The following is a 22,047-nucleotide window of genomic DNA, read 5'->3' as shown; positions in this document are numbered from 1 at the left end:
TAAATTACATATTAGCAACATCAACATAGTCATTGTGAAAAAATGTTTTCGCGAAATTATGTTATTAACTTTTCCTACCGCTTAAATAGCTTTTGCTTTCTATAAATAGTTTTAAGCTCTTGTATTTGTTTCTTATGAAATATTTATGTAGGAAATATGTATTTATGAAATAATTTCTTTTCTTCAAAATTAGAAACGTCAGTGATTAGTAACGTAATTTAAGAAACAAATTTTTTTATTGAAATTAAACAGTAAGCATTCTCAGAATTAAACGAACGAAATATAATTATTGGAACTAATTTATTGTAATATGTGACTTAATTATGATAGTGAGTTGGCCAACTTTTGTTGCTTGAAAATTATCGTAAGTTATTATATCTGATGCATTGATATTATCCAACAATTAAAGAGTTGTATTTAATTATGTGAACAGTGAGCAAATACTTAAAAAAACATATCATGGATTGATCATCGGTGTAGTTACTGATAATTTATCACTTGCCTTTATACGTTTCAAATATATTATAGGATCGTATAATAACTAAATAAAAACAACAATGTTCTTTTTATCCAATCTAAGCAAATTTCAGCGATTCTAACAAGAGTATTAGCGCACAATTACAAAATTAATAATTAATGTTTCGAAACGCGTCAGATATCGTCCCGATATTTTGTTTTTGCTCGATGTTTTATTTTTTTGATTTTATTCTAATATTCAATGTTTCCATCGGAAAAAATTAAAACGCTGAACATTGTCGATAAAAAGCAAACAGTGAACGAATGCAATAAAATTATCAGGAATATCGAAAAATTTATGCATATCGCTCATGCGTACGATGCCTGGATTTACGTAATTCTTACAGTATTTGGATGTAGGATAATACAAATATTTTGAAATATTCAACAGTCTGTTGAATGAACCAATCGTTAATTACTTATTTCTAATATGTTCGTGTATCGCTTACTAACGAAGTTTTCGATTATATGTATAGCTACATATTAAAAAATATGCGTTGGAAATATCTAATTAATATATATAATAAAATACAATAGTATATTATACTAATAGATGAACAAAATAAGATTCTAAATTTAAATATGTAAGTACTTGGATATATAACTTTCAAATTATATGGCGTCTTAGGCGATTAATAGTAATCATTAAAAGGTTTACAATTTTTCGATCGTTAAAAATATTCCTGTTATCATAGAATCATTTCCTATAATTTTTGGTATTACATGTACAAACATCTGACGGGATTATATACTTGGTTGTTAATAATTAAGTTGCAAGAATCAACAACTACACTTCAAAACTATCTCTCACCATGAGAACATTATACTAACAAGGGGTTAATGCCGAAGGCTACAATGTACATTAATTGAAAGTTTACTCTCGATTCGAACGTTTCGAAAAAATATATGATAAATATATGATAATATATGAAAAAATATATCGTTGCAGAGAAATTTGAAGCTTTACTTAGCTGTAGAGATTAAATATGAAGAACTTAAAACAAGAATCAGCTAAATATTAATCGAAGTGTACATAGATACATACATAAAATGGCCACAAACATTGTATTCTAACTAATTAAGTTCAAATATATTAAGTTACGTATCATTTACATATCGCAGATCCTGATAGAAGAAATACTTCATTGGGTACGCCCTTATATTCACACATATACCAATACTTTCTGTAGCCATTTTATATTTTACGTTGATCTACGTTCTAATAAACAAAAAGCAATTAAATAAATTTGTAAAATCTTAAATTTGGCAATAGTCAAACAACAGGTAACAAACTAAGATGAATACTTCAAAAGAAAATCGTTCGATGGTTACGTTAAGACATTAGATCAAAAGAAATATTTATTAAATAACGTATATCGTTTTCGCAGCTGTTGTAAAAGTGACATGGCGTTAACTAAGAAAGACAATTTGAAAACGCTTCGATCGAATCGATCGATCGTTAATCTCGAGGAAAGAAAATGATGGAAGTTGCGTGAAACCAAGTTTACGCGTTTGATGGCGACCATGGCAACGTTTGTTCACGGTACGATAGTAGGGTGGTGGGAGTTTTAAGAACAGCAGGACGTTCAAGCTACGAGCACCGCGGGGCGTAGAGGAGCGAGAGGAGGTGGTGGTGGGGAAGTAGAGACGGCAGACGAGGCAAGCCTCGAACCGTACGGTCTCGATGCCAGTGCCAGTCGCGCTCCTGCACTTCTACGCTACCGAACTGAGTTAGTACGCGTTCGTTCTGGCACGTTTACGTGTTTCTTCGTTCGTACGTACTTATGTATGTATGCATGTGTGTGTGTGTACACGATCCTGTCTGCCGAACGCGCCCACGGTGTAAACACTTTCTACTCTGACCTCGCTTAGTTGATCGAAACGTGGGCGACGAACAAAGCTAGAATAGCCAGGAAAAAGTGACACGCACCGTTAAGTGATATCCTGCGCGTTTGATCCATCGTACGATTACGAGATCGAAGTATGAAAATGACAGTGAACTTCAGTGACCAAACGAACAATCACACGATCAAATTCGTAGTGAAGGATCGAGTGGGTTCTTAGTTTTCTGGTGAGCGTATATAGGATATAAACGAAAATAATGTCAGCAGATACGCAGTGCTGAGTTACCTACGCCTTAATCGGAAATTACTAAAAGATAGAGTGTAGTCTGGTGTTGTTGAAATCCTGATTTTTATCGGTGAATACATGACAGAAGAATTTACCTACGCATATTTCGGAAAATCTTTCCCGCGCGTTTCTTAATTAAAGAAAAAAACGAATGTGCGAAACGTATCACGTATGCTTCACTCGAATTTTGGTGCAGCGTACGTCAACTTCCATAGAGTCGTATTTCTGCTACAGTACGTCGACGTCAAGGTGTCTGGCGTTTCGAGGATCAGCATAGCCTCGTAAAGGGTGCAACAGGACACTCGCGTTAGGTTAGGTCGGAGCGTCGAGATCGAACTGGTTCCCCTAGTGCGGACGTTGATACGATACGCGTTTGGTAGAGTCTTGAAACGTAATAGAGGATACAGTAGGCGGTTATGATGGGTGTATTGAGATGGAGGCACGATCTTAGATCGGATGCCGGCCAACAGCAGCAGCAACGGCCTAACAGCGAACGGTCTTCGACAGGACACAATAATCATGCGCACGCGCATACACACACACTGCCGAAACTTATATCACAGGTGAGTTTTTCCCGCGCTCACGGAAATTCACTGCGATCACTCGATTATTTCATTAGTCGTTTTGTTATTTCGCGAGAATTTTTTCCAAGTGTCGAGCTTAGATCCGATCGAACGGACAGGAACTAATTTACGAACTTCTGTACTTTTTCTATTTTTCTCTTCCCATTATCCCGTTACCCCGGAGGTTTAGAAATAAGATGGATTTTCTTTAAAATCAAGGGATTGGGTATCAGTTTGATCAGATCTGATGGGGCCGAGTTTTTATCGTCGACAGATGTCGATCTATGAAAGGAAAATATTATACGGCTTACTGGCATCCTTTCGTTTTATGAATGGAACATATGTTCCATGAGAAGATCTTTTGTAAGATCTATCATTGTGAAATGGTACTTTCTAGTACCTTTCTATTTGATTATCTATTTTAATTTAGCTTTTGTTCAACAAGTTACTTACATTAAGATGTTAGAAAAAAAAGATAGGAAGTTGCAAATCTCCCATTTTAGGTTATTATCGAATTGGATGTATGCGTACAATTGATTCAAAAGCCAGATAAAATATAATTGTTAAACATTTTATAATTTTCTATTTAACAAATTATCGAATAATTCCTATTTACAATTTTCACAATAATTTACAATGATTTAGCGATTATTCTTTCTTTTATTATAATGATTTAAACCTCCATAAAGAGATTATTTTGAAGTACATCATACTTTATAAATTACAAAGTAAGTTATAGTTGCAAATGCAATACAATTACAATTACGACATATTTTCTTTAACCATTGGATAACATATTGTTTACCCGGTTAGTTTTCGTAAACAATATAGAATTGGAATTTCGAGAATTCTAACAAAGACACGAAATAAGCATCTGGCAAAATTAAACTCACCCAAACTTTCGACCGTTTGGCAGAGATACAAGCGTAGCAGTTGGGTATAAACCTATCCACGAAATCTAAACGATCTGACCGAAATAACTCGTCGCGTTTCACAAATAACGAGGAAATTCCACGACGGACGTGCTTCCACGGATGCTTTGAAGTAATTACTAGTGATAGGATCAAGTTCAATATGTAACTTATAAATCCGAATCAAATCCAATATCCAAGTTTCCCCTCATAGGGTACGAATATTACTTGTAAGATATAATGGTTCGTTAGTTTAATGGTTAGTTTCGCGAACACTCGCAACTTTCGAAAATCTACTTGTAACCATCTATTTCGATATTCGAAAGAATCGAATGTCTTGCAAATAGCAATCGAATTGCAACAGTTAGAAAGGCATAATCATTTATAAAATTCCATAGATCTATAGACAATAAACGAGATACCTAAAAATTTATTTGAACGTCTGCACTTGTGTCTGTTTAAGAACGATAAATTTGTGAAATATTGTGTGAATTCGAGCAGCGTCCAATTCTATTTGGGAATGCATTTTTTATTTGCCAAAGTATTCGTAGAGTCTTGGATCTGTTGCATTTAGATTCAAGCGTACTTGATAATACACTTGTGAAAGCTACTTCCTATAACTTTCATAGAGAATTCGAATCTAGAAGTCGAATCTAGAATTCGACCGATGTTCGAATCTATTTGCGATGTATATACTTGAATCCACCAAGCAGTAATTATACCAACCGGTTGTCATTGTCTTGTGATGTAGAGAATCGTCGATCGAACCGGTAAACGCAATGATGGCCGAAGCGGTAGGAACGCGTAACAGCTCGATGCGTGGTTCGCACATTCCCGGATGATCCGTTCGCGATCTTAATTCCTTTTGGTCGCGCATGCCAAGTACGCTTCCGCGTATTTCGTTTTCATACGTTGAGCAATGCCGTGGCACGTCCACGCCGGGCCACAGAGAAAACGTATATAACACCGTTGTTACGCTTTTTGCGCGCAAGCTTGACGAGCTTTGAACCAGTCGGAAGGAAAAGTAGCAGAAAACTTTAGCTGCAGCGTTGTAACGGCGGCGTCCAGACAAAAGAAAGGTTCCAAGGTGGAGGGAGATGGAAAGGAAAGAAAAGGAGCAGCAGCGAGAAACGAGCCCGGTAACTGTAACCACAAAGATCAGCTTCGCGGTAATTTTCCTCTAACAACCCGTTACTCCATCGTTCTGCGCTACGAGACGCTTTAAAAAGTCCTATTTTCCCATGACCGGCCGATTGATTGGTTATGTGTGCGTAATGTTGCGTTCACGTTAGAGATGCTGTTACAACCTTATCGATAAATATCGATAATATCGAAAAGTTATCTCGACGTATTAAGATAACTCGATATATTGATAATATCCTAACGATATCGATAACTGACTACGTGCACGCGTGGTAATTTCAAACGAGGCGTGTCCCTTGTTTGAAAACTTGTATTGTCAAGACGATATGATCTATATGATCTATATGATATGATTATCCAAATGTATATGATCGAATGACATAATGAAATACGAAAGAAGTTAAAAATTTCTCAAGCTTATTTTTAGTTTGCGGATTTTTATCCATTTGTGGGAAGTTTGAAGATATAAAAATGCATAGGATGCATATCATATGCAAAAGTATCCAAAGTGGAGTACTAATAATAACATTTAATACATAAAATAATTTCCTATCTGGATTCCATTTGTTTAATTGGTGGTATATTCACAAAAGTCTGAATGTACATAAATATTCGTAGTTTACTTATGATTGTCTTTTAAATATTTATGTATACTGCTAATAGATATAGCTATTCCAATTAACAAATTACTTCTCAAAAATAGGACAAATTCGTTTTAATGCGAGAATAAGGCAATTGTTACGGTATACCAACAATCACAATCAGACAAAAGGGGATAAGGGAGTAATAAATATATTATCTATATGTTACATTTTACTTTAGTCGATATAATTAACGATATTATCGATATCTTAATATGTATGTAGAAGTTATCGATAATGTATCGATAATTGTTAGCAGCATCTGTAGTTCATATTAAAGTTCGCAATCAGCTCGCAAACAGATTCTGAAGTTTGTTTGCCAGCAATGTGGTCACTTTCGTGAACAGCTTATAAACTTGCCAGCGACTACATATTCGCTCAAGAGTTCGCGAGATCGTTATTAGAACGTGTGTAACATACGATGCAACACATTATTAGCACGTTTGACCATTTTTCTTGTCAATTTGCAATTTATATTCGATCTGTGATTGGTGGTTGGTTATAAAATGAACATTGCTGTGTTAGTTTCTATCAGAAATATATATTTCTTCGTTTGAAGACTTTTCTCTGTCAGTATATTTCTTCTGTTAGGATGTTCTCTTTTTCATCCGACGCTATATCTATATTATTGTGTATATAGCTGATACGGGCAAGAATTTTTGTTTATACACTCCTTTGACTCTGTGTAGAGCAAATTTATTTTTCACGCTTCGCAGATAAACTGAGTCGTTTCTGTTCAAGTCTAATCTTTTACTGTTCTACATTTTTTAAATTCTGAAGAAATTCTAGAATACTTACTAATATCTTTACTTCGCTGTACAATCAAATTTTCAAGTAAAAATCTAAAGGAAAGAAGCTCAAGAATGGAATTTCATTTGAAAGGTTAAATACCAACATTTAATTTGTTTAATAACAACCACTCATCAGTATCGAACGAATATTATATATTAGATATATACATATATTATATCTCAATTCACTTATTTCTAATTTCAATTTATATCTTGTACCTTATTTGATAAAGGTAAAGATAAAGATATATATGATAAATATTTGAAATATATTCATTAAATAAATAATAATTAATTGAATATATAATATTTGAAAAATATTCAGTAACCTAATCCAAACTACTGTAGTCATTGATGACTAAATGATATCAATTGAAAGTTACAATAATTTTATATATGGACATTGTAATAATTCTATAACCAATTATATTTTACTCATAAACTGTTCACAACTTGTAGCATCATGCTGCTGCTTCTGTTGCAAACAATTTTAGACAGTTAGATGCCGTTCAAGATACATCTTGACAGTAAAGACTAGTTCAGACACGGCCATTAGTTTAGTCAAATAGCAAATTAAACCGAATTTACGCTGTTGATTCATCGAAAAACGTCGCTTTCATCCTCGTTTAGTGAATAGAATTAAAGCGAACAGTGTAAATTCGGCTTTACCTGTTACTTAACTAAACAACTGTCTGAATCAGTCTTAATACGCGTGTATATGAGTTTCTACGCTTTGTGCGCCTACACGTGAAAACCTATACGTTCGCGTAATTACTCGACGGGCCTCGGCACGACTGCCCGACGAGTTAAAGGCTGGCTTTTAACGACTTGCCAGCACGTGCTCTCGACGACAGGCACTTTAATTCTTGCCGAAGACGAACTGGCCCTGATTGGCAAGAATTACACTTGTCGTCGTCTAAAGCGAATTAAAGTTTGTTTAAAGATCACGAAAGCGAGACTTATTAATGACGTGCACGGTACTTGCTGGTTGTTTCGTTGTGTTTGATCTCACCGATAGTCCTATTATGCATAGGGTCGAGTACAGGAATTCTTCTACCTGCCATCTACCCTTTAACCATGTACGCATTGCTGAGTTGCTTAGGTTTGCTCGGGTAATTGGCAAATTCCGATTGTAAAATATGCCTAGCTCTCTGCATTTGTTCCTACCATCTTGTAACTAGGAGTATTTGTTTGGTTCTGCTTGTTTGAGTGCATGCGAGTAACGCAATTTAGTATTGTGTAAATTCGAAATTGTGTAACGTGCCAATGTAATTTGATTTAAAGCCAAATGTTTCGGGGCCAGTGTTATGAATTCGTTGTACTAATAACTTTTTGACAAATTCACATAGGAGAAAGTAAAATGTTGATTGTACGCATACGTTTCGAGAGATAAATCTGTGCCACGAGAAGAACCAAAGATATATTTGTAGCGCAGAATGGAAACACGTTGCAAAGTAAAGATTATACAATATTTAGGTTTTCTTTTCGAAATTATACTACCTTTCAAAAAAGAAATATTTGATTTGACTATTAAACGGAATTTAGTATTTATATTGGAGATTTAAATAATTTCCTACTAATGTACTGAAAATAATATTGAATATTAAAAAGGAATTTACATCTTCAAGGATTCCGGTTCTACATATACATACCTATACACGTGTGTACTAATACCGAAAGATTGAAACATATTTTCTTCGCAATGTTGATATACTTCATCTGTTTTAAATGACTTATTATTGCAGGCTTTTGTGTTATAAAAAGAAACTTTTATTTTCATTATTATTGTTTTTTAAAACACCCGTTAATAGATATAAGTTATTCCAAAAGAAGTTGGAACATTTTATATGACATGTTAAGACTTTTTAGATGTATTCTTTATCGGACGATAACATTGTTTGAATAGGTAATCTAATTGCTTTTCGTAATTTATCGGCAAACATCAGGGTACGTCAGGATCCATCATTCTTTATTACCTCCTAATTCTGAAAATGAACGAGTAAATATATAGCATATAACATTTCTCGTTTTCTTTTTATTTCCTTTTCTTCACAACAAGAAATTGGCATGATTTCTTTATATAACACATAATGATATTATAAACTTTGTAATAGCAACTGGTTGTATGACTTTATTCATGTTTTGGGATAAATAAATTTTCTTAATCAAAACCTTATTTTATTTTATTTTTTGCCTATAAAATTGAAAATTTTTTTAAATAAATTCCTTTAAATACTTATCTTATACAGAGAGAAAAATGTCTATCTAAAATAATATTCTTTGCTACAAATTTTGGGACTTCACGAAAAGCCAAAAGAGAATCAACAGTTTCGACACATAACATCGAATGTACATATGTATTTCGATGCAAAATGGTTTGCCACAAAAACCAGTGGGGTTTATCTAAAACAACTAAAATTCATTTAGTCGCTTTCTGCTATACACATTCCATTTCTCGGTTCTCTTAATACACTGTTTTGTTGCATTCGATTGTGTTTGCAATTTATGCAAACTGAAAACGGCGTTGCCGTAACGCAAGAATTATTGAGAAATTGTTTGTGAAGAAACAATTCTTTGTAAACTACACATGTGTCGAACATCATTAAAATCAATTTTTCACGAATGTTATTGTTCGAACATTTTAAATTTGACTTTTCTTAATGAGTAATTTGATCTTCGTGGTTTAATGTATTATATTAAACACGAATCTGGCGGCATAACGCGTCTGACAGTAGAACAGCACATGTTCATCAGCAGATTGTATTTCTGTCCTGACAAGAACGAAATTGAGACTAGTTTCATTGGCAAGGATCTCTCGTTCAGCGCTTAATAACTGAATACGATTCGAATGTAAGATCTTGGCACGTCGTTTCGTTCGACGATGACGTCACTTACTGATAGAGGACGTTTATTAAGTGTTGCAGGTAATACATTGATAATCACTTTATCGACGGTTTAAGCTTGATATATCTTTATCCTAATATCATCAAGAATAATGTACATATTAATGTGAAGTTCCAGTACCGTGAAATTTGTCCATTTTATCAAATTTTCTCTCGTGGTTTAGCCATGTTTTATTTTAATTGAACGATTAATAAGTATAGAAGATAATTGTTATTCATAACGCTAAGACTTTTTAATTCATGAATTATTTAAGTACTTTCTGGCACGTGATCGATGAAGTATGCAGGTTTCTTTCTTAGGGAAACTAGAACATGACCTAAGATAAATTCTTGAATTTTGCATAATAAATGAGCAAGCTTTCAACGCTGGAAGGTTCGTGACAAAGAACTCGTCATGCCTTCGAAATAGTCGATTCCCTCGATATGATTCATTGGTTCTACCCACTTCGCATTAGTATGACATTGAGATCGATAATAATTTACGTAATAGACTGGCTGTAATTTAGCTAACAATCTTCCCTCGCAGCCTGTACGCGTTAGTGATTTAAATCGTGTCTACCTTTGTCTGGTCGCATTTCGTATGCGAATACATACGTCTTAAGTGTTGCCAGCATTTTCTGGTTTCCTTTTTAGTTAACTAGTAAGAACGATCTTCTGTTATGTCGCTCGTTAGCACTTTACGACTAATCTCCTACATAAAGAAATTTCTATTTTTATATCTGCCCAGTTGCCTCGTTCCAACTCGCGTGGCAGTGTTAATGACATTCGCGTCCACTTAAATCTTTCGAAAGATACACAAACGTGTTCTCGAATGATTAAACTGTTAATCTAATAGTTTATTCCGTTGCGAAAGCGATGGGTACAATTTGCAGGTAAAACACGCTCCACTCGAACCTCGGCTCATTCGATTTTCTATGAAATCCTCCATTTTCTCGCGTGCACTCTCGACGCCCCACGTAGCTGCATTTTGTATCGACGTTCCATTCACTTTCAAATTTCCTTTTGAAAACCGCGGGTTGCTTTCATCTCTCGTAACCCCGGAGTAGCCTTCAATGCCTCGCGAAAAAACAGTTGTGACTCATAAATAGCTACGACTGGATTCGCCCGTTGAAATTTCTTCATTTGCATGTGCGTGGTAAAAGATTGAGGCCCGGACGTCGCCTGTGAAACTGTTATTCATACTTTGCCGTTTCTCAACAGCCTATTAAAAAATTGTCGTCGTAATTTATATTGCAAAACGACTGGTTTCATTATGGAAGTGGTTGCTTGGTAGCTGTAATTGTTTCGGGCTTTACGAAAACATCATCATTTACAGTTGATATAAAAGAAATGCGTTGTTTAGTAATACGCATACATGTATATTAATGTGTTGACTGTCATGGTGACATTTCGACCGGCCAGACTTGCCGGGAAAGCTATTATTTTGTAGAAATACAAACAACTAATTACAAATCGTACATATCATATTATTTAATTAACGTTTATATGATATGTTTGAATATTATTTGTGTTATGTTTTGTGTATCGCATTTGCTTTGTCTTCTTCCTTTGATGTGATTTTGCTTACATTTTATGCCTATTATGACGTAATTAAAATAACGAATAAAAATTTATAAGTAAAGCAAACACTCAGAAGTGAGAGTACGTTGTTACTAGCTATACAATACACATAAAATTAAAATTAAAAGATTTTTTATATTTGTGGTAATGAAATATCATCAAATATTTGTATAAAATACTAATACTTCTTATTATACTTTATTAATACCTCAAGAATATTCGAAAAATTGAGTAGTATTTAAACTAATTTTTTATATTTAGTTCCGTGAAATTAATATACGATTAATATATAGAAGGAAGCAATGTCGGAATTTAATATAAATTTATTGATTTATTCATTATAACAGAAGGAAAAAACAAGGTTTCCAAAAAATATTTGCATACCAGTGTATTATAACACATACTACTAATTAATTAAGTATAAATATTATCAAATTTCGTATTGTTTTGCAGTACTTTCATATAACTAAAATAACGATACTACGAAGATGAAATGTATAGAATTGAAAAAAATTGTTCCATTGTAAAATAAGGGTATATATATATATATTTTCGGTAGCTGGTGTAAATGATATATGTAAATGTATGTATGGTACTAAATTAAGCGATAATAGTTACTTATAGACCCTGTGGATAAATTGTCATACTTACATTCACGTTAATTTGAAGATTATATGATAGTATTGAAAGTGATATTTTATATTTTCCCCTCATTATTAATCATTTTCTTTGAATTCGTTAAGCTGACTGAAATAGCGGGATTAATTAATTTAATGTTTATATGTATTATTTAATTCGTATATCTCATTAAATTCTCTATTGAAGTTCGAGTATTTAGCTAAGAATACATATTTCATAAGAATCAAATATATTATAAAATCTTGTTATAAACATTTGGAAATTAGGATATTATGTATTATTTGAATATTATTTTTCCATTTAAGAGGGAGAAAAGTACGTTTTACCGAAACTTATATTTCTTATCTAAATGAAAAGAATTTGAGTTACAAAATATGAATAATTTATTGAATAGTTCTTACTTTTTTAAGCTGGAGTTAAGATAAGAAAACAAGAAAAACCTGTTATAGCAATACATTTGTTGTGGTTACCTCTAGAGTAAAATCGTACTTATAAGATATTCATATTTAGAAATATCTTTATCAATGCCTCAGATATCATACAGAATGCATACAGAAACAAAATTATTTGATTAACAAGTAGAAACTCTATCATTTATTCATTACGTCGTAATATTCCTTTAGAAAAGTGTTTCAGACGTATCAAGTATAATTTTCTACTTATATTCTCATAAAAAGTTGTAGTTTAATTGTGGAACCTTGTACCAAAGTAATCGTGATACAGTGAGCAAATAAGGTTATCCTGTAGTTTTTGTAACTTCTCATATTCTCGTACGATATCAAATATTCCATTTGCATTTCCCTGTAGGAAAACGTTGGCTTCCATATTTTTCCGTATTTTCTTTCCACTTTTTGGACGTGATAAATATTAAGAGAAAATATTGTAAGACACTGGTGAGGAATGTTAGAGTTACAAAAGATAAAATTCCGCGTTGTATCGGCGGGCAGAAACGTGGCCAACGAAGAGAACGTTTGTTGTAGCCATGAAAGCGAGGACTAGCTTTAAAAGGAATCGTATATACTCCGGTTTTACATGCATCTTTTTTTCCACATTGAGTTTTATTATCGCGTTCTCTGAATTAAGAATTACACGTTCGGGAATCGTATAATTTTCAATGTTTGGTTATAGGGGGACGTTACTATCCCGAATGATACGAAATCCAGCGTTGAGAAATCCTCGTTCGTATTTTAAAACATGTAAATTTTTAAAAATATTGAAAATGATAAGGTTCTATATCATTTTCTGCTCGCTTAAATGAGTTTTTATGTTTTAGTTTTTCCTAGCTGAACATTATTGATATATTCTCTGAATATGAGTTAAAGAAATGCGTTATATAAACATAGGTTATTTGAGGCTTCATTAAAAAATTGTAACCAATCCGCGAACATGTAATACTATCAAACGTAGTGGTACCATGCAAAGGTTAACTCAAAGGAATTTGAGTTAATGTTTTTTAAATTTGTAAGCGTATATCCATTTAGTTTCATAATCAATTTAGGTTTTAACACTCTCTACCGATCTACGTTTCGTGCTGCAAACATATAAATATCTTACAGTTAATTTTATGAAAAGTAGTACGAAGACCGACGTAAATTACCACGTTTTTTAGCCCACTATTTCATGCTTAAATTTTTTAGGGAATATCTTATACGTATATATCTGAGCCAGTAGAAGTTCGTATTTCTACATTAATAATCGTCTAAAAGTTAGGCATCGTTGAAAAAGTAAATGCTGCAGAAAATTTTTTAGTTCGTTTCCTCGAATTCTTTTCGTTATACTGACTGCCTATGGTAGGAATAATATTTTGCAAGCGTAAAATATATTCTACAAGCGATTACAAGCAGCTAACGGTTTATTACAATAGTACGTAACGCTGCTCTTCATACGAAGTTCGAAGAGAAATATCGTGAAAAAAATTGCTAGCGTTTTTCTACAAATATCTGTTTTTATGGGTGAATTTGGTTTCGATATAATAGAGACATCCTGTGCAAAACATACGAAATAAACTGTTTTAATCTCAGTTACGTGTAACTAACGGTTTATCATAATTACATATAATTTCATCTAGTAAAAACACCATGAGCTGCGTGTACCAATTTTCTTGACATAAATTCGTATGGTGAATAATTCGAAACGGTTACTGTGTTATTACGGCCTTCGTTGTATCGATACACGTGACTTATCGATTTACCGATCACGAAATAAGTATGACAGTACCTACTCCCGGCGGACTTGTACCATATTTGAAATGGAGTTGAAATGGATTTAAAGTCGATGGAAAACATCGAGCTCAGTGTCATTCTATGTGATTTAAAAGAAATAAATATATATACATATAACACTTATACCATTTGAGACAAATAATTCATTTAGAATTTGTCCAGTAAAACTAAGTTTATTCAAGAATATTTTAAAGAATTTTCCTGATGTATATACATCTAGAAGTCTCCATAACTTCTTGTCCGTTTATGATAAAAGAGACTATAAATCATTATAAGTTTCTTAGTTTTCCTGAAATCCAGCTGTTAATAATTTTAAAACCATAATCTTGAGTAAATAAAATAAAATTTCAGAAATATAGGTATATAGGCGTGTGACTGTCCAGTAGCGTAGTGTTATAGCGGATTAATGAAAAGTTAATTGAAGATTGTATAATTAAAAATGTTTTAAGTTAAAACATAAGTTTAACACAATAAAAATATAACATAATATTTTTTTTAATGAAGATAAAGACAATTTAGATAAAATCAGAAATTTTTAGAATCGATCATTCTTTTATGATCGATCATTCAACAAATGAAATAAAAACTTTCATTTTGTGAACACATAGGTACAGTGTTTTTAATAGCTATGTGTTTACATTCATAAATAAATAATTTACTGAAAAAGATGGAACCGTATACATAATTTTAACGTTAAACTGGAAAATACGAAGACCCATCATGATACAGGTGTAATGTTTAAGTTTTCTTCAAAGAATTTCAAAATTTACAACTGTGTGTAATGCATAAAAATATTGTTCCCGGAAGTATTGTAAGATAAACGGAACTCTAGAAGAGAATACTTTCCGTGACTACAAATGCGGGCATACATACTATGTATATCGAATGCATTTTTAAAAAGCAGCGCTGAGCCTTTTTTATATTCTCTCCGTCACCACTGTTTTAGTCTACATAGAGATTCTTTTAGAAAAACGACACTGAACATACAGAATGGTTTAAAAGCTTTTATACTTAAAATTTAAACGATTACATTTGAACTTCGTGTTTTGAAATTTTGTATAAACATTTTCTTTTAATTTCCATATGTATACACTATCAGCCATAAGTGTTAAAATTCTTGCTGATATTTAGTGTAAATTGAATGCTTTCCTCTGCTTGTATCTATTTTCTAGTTAGTTTATTATAATTATTTCACTGACATCATACGTATCTTGTTATGCAAAATATTAAATAAAATAAAATAAATGTAACGAGTGGATATTCCTATATTAAGTTATCTATATGCAGTTCTCTTCTTTGGTTGTCTTTAAGTAAATGATGCAACTTTATTCGTTGATAATTATTTACATTTAAATGAGGAAATAGAGTTACGCAAAATTAACTCCAGCGATGTTGGAATAGCAAAGTATGTACATACTTACATATTCTCCTGTCCCCTTTACAGTACCTTAATTTGAATTTGTTATTCGGAAATCTTTTCAAAGATGCAGAAATTTATTCATTTGACTAAACTAAAAAGTTTAATTAGGAAGGTTATTTGACAAAAAATAATGAAAAAAATTAATCTTGATTTGACTCTTAAGTTTTTGTCCTTCAGTCACATTTCGGTTCAAACAAATAAAAAGATTTGTAATGTTTTAAGAGAAACATCTCAAAGAAAAAGAAAACGAGAAATCGCACGTATTCAGAGCCGTTCCTTTATATTTTTCTTGAACTTACTTTATTAAAAATACAGAAATGCGGTTAGTAGGTCGAAAGTAAGCCAAAGAACGTAACAGAATGAAAAAAAACAAGATTTACTATATTCTTATTCATTATTTCAAGCTGTGCAGAAATTTCATGGCTTCACATTCCACCTTGAACATTTAAGAAAAAGTTTAAATAATCGATGCATGGAAATAATCGATTATGTTAAGAGAGGGCAAAGGTCTCATTTATAATCAACGTATTAACCGCTGCATTCTTCGAAGCAAAATACGAGCATGGAAGAAGTGTGTGTAGTTGAACCGTAAAAGCCGGTCGGTCGTACGAGTAGCTCAGTTTCGTTTTAAAAGGCGCTTCGCAAAAGGGGCCGCACAGCTGTTCGTACGGCTCCTTCTCTCTTCTTTTTTCCCTATTTTGACGTATAAGGTCCGAAGCCAAGGTGGAGATTCGCGTATACGCAGGATATGGCTGCTTCAGAAGAGAGAGAAGAAGAGAGAGAGAGAGAGAGATTTAGTGAGTCGCCATCATCGTAACGACACGTTGCTCGGTCGCCATATAGATAGCCAGGTGCAAAGGGTATCGCAGCTGCCATACACCGTCTGCTTACTGACTAACGAAACGGCGAAAAATCGATCCATCCTAGACCGGAATCGAGCTTTCGCCTAGCGTGTGTGCAGTCCACTGAGCGGCCAGAAAATCGATACACTAAATTACCCTTTAACCCATATGCAACGTCAATATCCTCCCTGATGTGACGCATACACGCATACACGAATTTCGTCAGTGGAAGAAATTGCCTGTTGGTGCTTGGAATAGAAATAAACACATTTTCACACATAAGTATATGTTTGATAATCAGTTAATTAAAGATGTTCATCTTTTTAAATTTCATTACATTTTTTAATTTTTTCCACCCTGTTATTTTTCTCGAGGACTCGAGATTTAAATATTTGCTTTTAGTATTCAATAGATTTATATTTTATTAGTCTTTGCATTTTACACTTTTCATGAATGAAGTATTTGAAAATTCGAGAAGAAGATATCTGAAGGCATATGAAGTGATACATGAAGAAGAATTGAAAAACAGTAGATTTGAAAATCGCTTGAATTATTAGTGATGCAAAAAAAAGAAGACGTTACCACAGACTATATTATTAATTAAAAGACGTTTACTATAGTCTGAATTACTGTTTATGCTGTCATTTGGAAAATGTTGGCAGAGTCAATATGAATCTAGTTTCTGATATCATACGGTTCTATGTAATGTAAAAAATAAATCAAAATTGGAACAAAGAGTAGAATTTTGCAATATACCAGCGTTTGTTATCAAATAAAAATGAATTTCACAAAACAAATATTATTACACGCTAATACATACTGATAATATTAAGAATTAGTATGCGACATACAATTATCACTCGTTAAGACAGATTTATTTTATTAATTGTGCAATGCTAAATTTGCAATACAGTACATCATTCCACAATACAAAAAATATATTTTCTCTAAATTACATACATATATGGTATTTGAAGTATTAAAATTTGGCATTTGTCAATTAATAATTAACGATTAGTTGATAATAGTATAAAATTAATTGTACAATAAATTAATTGTAAATTTTCAAGCACTCGATACATTCCTTTCTTAGCTCATAAAGAATTGTCAACCTTCGCGTAATTGAAAGTTTCTTTATTTGAAATGGAATGTTGACGTTGCATCCTTGCAAGTCAGTTTTCTCATATGTTGCCTCAGCTCAATGTTCCCCATGGGTCACAGGCTTAAAATTAATGAAACATAAATATAAATTCCTCTTTACATCGAACGAACGTATTCTTCGAATATTTGGATTTTTTTGAAAGGTTAATGTGAATGGACAAAAGTTAATACCGGCGAATTAAATTCTATATTCACTAATATTGAATATAATATTCACTAATGAATTGCAAATATTAAAAGGAAATTGCTAGTTGCTACATTATTATTTTTGCTTTGGCCAGAGTTACATGTTTCTATAAACAAAAAATTGTTCTAGCGACCCAATTGCTTCTTTCTTTCGATGCCTTTCTTTTCTTTAGTGACACGATGATGTATAACATCGGTGTAATTATCGATCTTATCGTGGAATTCAAATGAACGTTGAGAGCTTCGCGAAAGGTTATCGTAGTCGGATCGAAAGATAATACGCTCGAATTAGCTTAAAAAGCAAGTGAATACGTGCAATCTGGTATTGAACGTTTCATTCACTGACATGAAAACAGCTTTATGTTCTAATACAATGTAACCATGTTTACGATGGATCGTGTGATCGTTTGTGTAGCCACTAATTTCACGTTATCGACCTTCACCTCCTTTCGAAACGAGTATACGACACGTTTGTCTCCTTCAAAACAAAGGACAATAAACGCAATACAAATTTTCATCCGGCGTCAGATAGAATTAATTAGGTTAGTGGGAAAAATTCGAATAAACGGAGTTTCTTTTATATGTATCTCTTTTTTGTTCATTATACATGTATACTACCGTTTATAGGTACTAGGATAACTGCTGGTTTCATGTAAAATAAATCGATGATAAATAATCTAAATTATCAAGGAAACAATCAATTTGTCAAATTCAATATATATATGTATAGCAGAAATTTGTTAAAACTATTTGCCAAATATAGTAAAATATAATAATTACGTGTTAGTCTTCTAACATAAATTCTATTGCAAAAATTTGAGTTGCATTGAACACGAAACTTTCAAAAGTATACCTAAAATTTAAGAATGTGTTGCAAAATCATTTATGGTATGCATACAACCGAATTACAGCAAATACAATACTAATATGAATGTTAATAATATGATGTTATCAAAATAATAGATAGATGTAAAGAAAAGAGAAAAGTATAAAATTCTATTATATATATCAAGTTTATGAAAACACTATTCTAATATTAAATATGGATTCTTTATAGTCTAACGTGATAATATCCTAATGACTTTTTAACTTTGAAGTTTTCGTAAATGTGTATCAAGCTTTTTGAATCTATGGCTCCTTTATACTTTTTCCAATTTTTATAATTTTCGAGAATATCAGAGTTATGTTCGTTATGATGTAAGTTCGTACTTATCGAAAAAGAAGTTGAAATTGTTTTTTAATGAGTTTTATATCTATATTGGGCAGAAACTTAAAAAGTATCAACTTCGTATATTCAAACAGCCATCAAGTAAGTATTAAGATCAAGGCTTTAATTAATTGAACGTTTATTATGAATATATGAAGCTTTATATTATAATGATTCATGATAAATTTCCTAATTATACATAAATAAAAATATCATTTTCGAATAAGTATTTGGACGTAAGAAACTGCTTCTCCGCAGCCAAAATACGTCTTGCGTAAATTAGGTTTTTAGTAGGAAATCTAACAAGCTTTTAAGCGCATAAGTTTGAAGAATAAACTCATGAAAAATGCAAAAATATCAAATTAAATGTAAAAATTACAAAGTTTGTAATAAAATAATTTATCCGCATCAAGTATTTAACTGATCGAAATAGGAACAACAGAAAAAAACCTATTATTTGGTAGGTATTTCGTAAATGATCAAACTATATAGTACCATATTATATTTGCACCATAATTAGTTGGGATAGTCGGACAGATGGTGGTTTTATAATTCTAAATGCCACTCACTCGATAGTGAGCTCATTAATCTCTAATGACTAACGAACACTGCGTTAATTGGTATTATACGCGTTTGATTGGTGCCCTATTAAGCATTCGGTTTATCATTTTGATCTTTTTGCTTGAGAACATTAAGCGCCGATATCAAGGGAACAAGTAAATCTCACGACTTTAGAGTTCACATGAGGATAATACAAATTTCATCGTCCGCCGTGCAGAGAATGGCTGCATTCAAGATATTCTCCCGTAAATTTTCCATCGGGGATAGTTTCAGACGATATATTTTTAGTTCCAGAGAGAATTAGTTTATTAAATAATGATTAAGTTCAAAAGGGACTATAAAAGTTCGATGGAATATTCTAGGAGATTATTATGAAAATTCCCGTTGTCTACATTTCGCAAATTTATTAATACCTTTTGTTGGTTTCTATTGTTAAATTTATTTATTGCGATATTTAAGAACTTAATTTATCTCTGTTTAATAATAGAAATGCTAACATTTTACAATTAATAAAAGACAAAAATATATAAATATTGCTGTAGAATGTGTAATAAATTGTCATAACATAATTAATCATTCCAGATTTCTAGCGGATGTTCTTGAGAAACAATCATAATCACAGCTTCCTCTATAATTCTTGCATACATATTATCTGACAAAATGTTTATCAATTATTCGAGCTAAATGTATCTATCTTTATAAACATTATATGACTTGAAAACACAAATCTTAAGAATTATTTAATGTTAATTTTGCAGTATATAAATTTTGAACTTAAAAATATGTTACGTGATATACTAGAAAATTGTTTTGGTCTTGTTTGGTATTATAAAAATTTCTGTAACTGAAAACATTGTATTTTTAAAACAGAAAGACAATTTGAAAATAATCAATTGTATTCACGAAATTCAAGAGTATTCTTCTCTGCTCATTCTGTTTATAGGTCTGCATTCAGAGCGATTCGAAACGTAATATGAAAATAGTATTATATAACATCAAACTGATAGTTCGCTTTGTCGGAGAATGACTCATGGTGGGGATGAAACTTCTATTTCTTTAGTAAATCTTTATTTCAAATTCATATCGCGAAACATGCTTGTTTTATCGCGTATCGTTTACGCGGCATTATTAATAATCGTATAAAATTAGACATTATGCAAGCACGTATGTTTCAAATATGTTGTTTAATTTAATTTCTTTTTTAATTTATTTGTCAAATTTTATCGTTTTACGTATTAACCACTTCTTACAGCATTTTATGGATTTTTTGCCATTAAATTTTTTTCTCAGTTTCCAAGTTTAATGATACACAAACATTTATTGTATACGTCATATTTTATATATTTCTATATTATTTTTTATATTATCCTTTTTGATTTATACAGCACATATTTTCGTTGTTATGTATAGAAATGTATTGCTATTAATATTTCTCTCATACGATCAGAAATATAGTGTACAACATTAAATTGAGACACATAGATATATATGTACAGTTCAAGTGGAATTAAATGTTAGTGAATGACAGTATTATAGATAGACAATTAAATTTTACTATATCATTAGAAAGTAATAGTTCCTTCAATGAAACTTTGCTATAAAAATGCCGCCATATAACTTTTTACTACAAAATTGAGATCATATTAAGAGAATAGTAAATTACAACTTTATGAGAGTTATAGGAGCTTGTGGAAAAGGGAAACACCTTTAGCTTGCTGATATTGTAGATAGCTTTTAAACTGAGAAGTAAATCTTTTTATTAAAGCTGCAATTTATCGCTTACGTTCTATTTTTCATTCTATTATATCATGTAATAAGATCATTCGTCTTGCAGTGTTACATTATTAAGAAATAATGAAAAGACGTCGCTTATAACAAGAAGCATGGATAAATATTGCTTGTAACTTAATAACCCAATGTCAACGATGAAATAAAGCTAAATATTATAAATGTTTAGTAAAAAAATCGTTTGTTACTATAGATATATAGATCAGATTACAAATTTCTTTTATGACACAGCAAAAATTATTACATTGTCGTTCTGACTACTCATAATTGAGATTATTTGCTATACTATTAACATTGAAACATCAATTGTTTTAATATTTGTGATATTTTGCTCACAAGCAGGTAATCGTTTATTCTTGTTATTCTTACTTTATTGTATTGGACATTTTTGATAAAATATTCTTACTGGAACACATTTTGATAAAAGAACGAGATACTTTGGAAACATAAGCTAAATAATTTAGTTAAGCGTTAATCCACTTAAGGAAGTTGAAGTCAATTAAATGGATCTTATTTAGGAGTAACGATATTGGACGCTTCTTCAAAGAAATGCGAATGACCTTATTACACAAGCAAATTAAAATAAATTCTGAACTTAATACAAAGATGATTCATGCCTGCAACAGATGGATACTCGATCATGATCAAGCTGTAGGCAGGAAGGTTTTGTTTTGCCAACGGTATACGATGATTAAAGGAAGTAACATTTCCTCCGCTGTTTATCGATGAGACGGAACAGAAGGCGTAAACGACACGTAGTTTACACGCAGGACGGAAGTGGTTCATTTTGCAAATGAAAAGCATAAGCTGTTACTTGTAAAGATAGAGAGCATTTTCGACTTGGTGACATTCGGTAGTACGCA

The 22,047-nt window shown here is 31.9% G+C and overlaps 1 protein-coding gene across 8 annotated transcripts in view; it reads left to right on the top strand.

Moving 5' to 3' along the window:
- Positions 1-22,047, top strand: part of LOC100740507 (rap1 GTPase-activating protein 1) — a 253,514-nt gene that overhangs the window by 169,647 nt on the left and 61,820 nt on the right. Inside the window, exon 1 of one of the 8 annotated variants that reach the window (XM_012386552.3) lies at positions 2,198-3,209. The exons of 5 other annotated variants lie outside the window; for them this stretch is intronic. In XM_012386552.3, coding sequence (XP_012241975.1) covers positions 3,063-3,209 — 147 coding nt within the window. In that variant the 5' untranslated portion in view covers positions 2,198-3,062. Of the gene's footprint in view, positions 1-2,197; positions 3,210-5,122; positions 5,290-22,047 lie in introns of those variants that run through there. 2 more of the 8 variants (XM_012386554.3, XM_024368177.2) reach the window with 2 other exon arrangements.

The sequence above is a fragment of the Bombus impatiens genome, unplaced genomic scaffold, assembly GCF_000188095.3.
Source record: "Bombus impatiens unplaced genomic scaffold, BIMP_2.2 scf_0396, whole genome shotgun sequence".
Taxonomy (NCBI): Eukaryota; Metazoa; Arthropoda; class Insecta; order Hymenoptera; family Apidae; genus Bombus; species Bombus impatiens.
The sequence above is the reverse complement of the archived record's forward strand: the minus strand, read 5'-3'. Positions and strand labels throughout refer to the sequence as shown.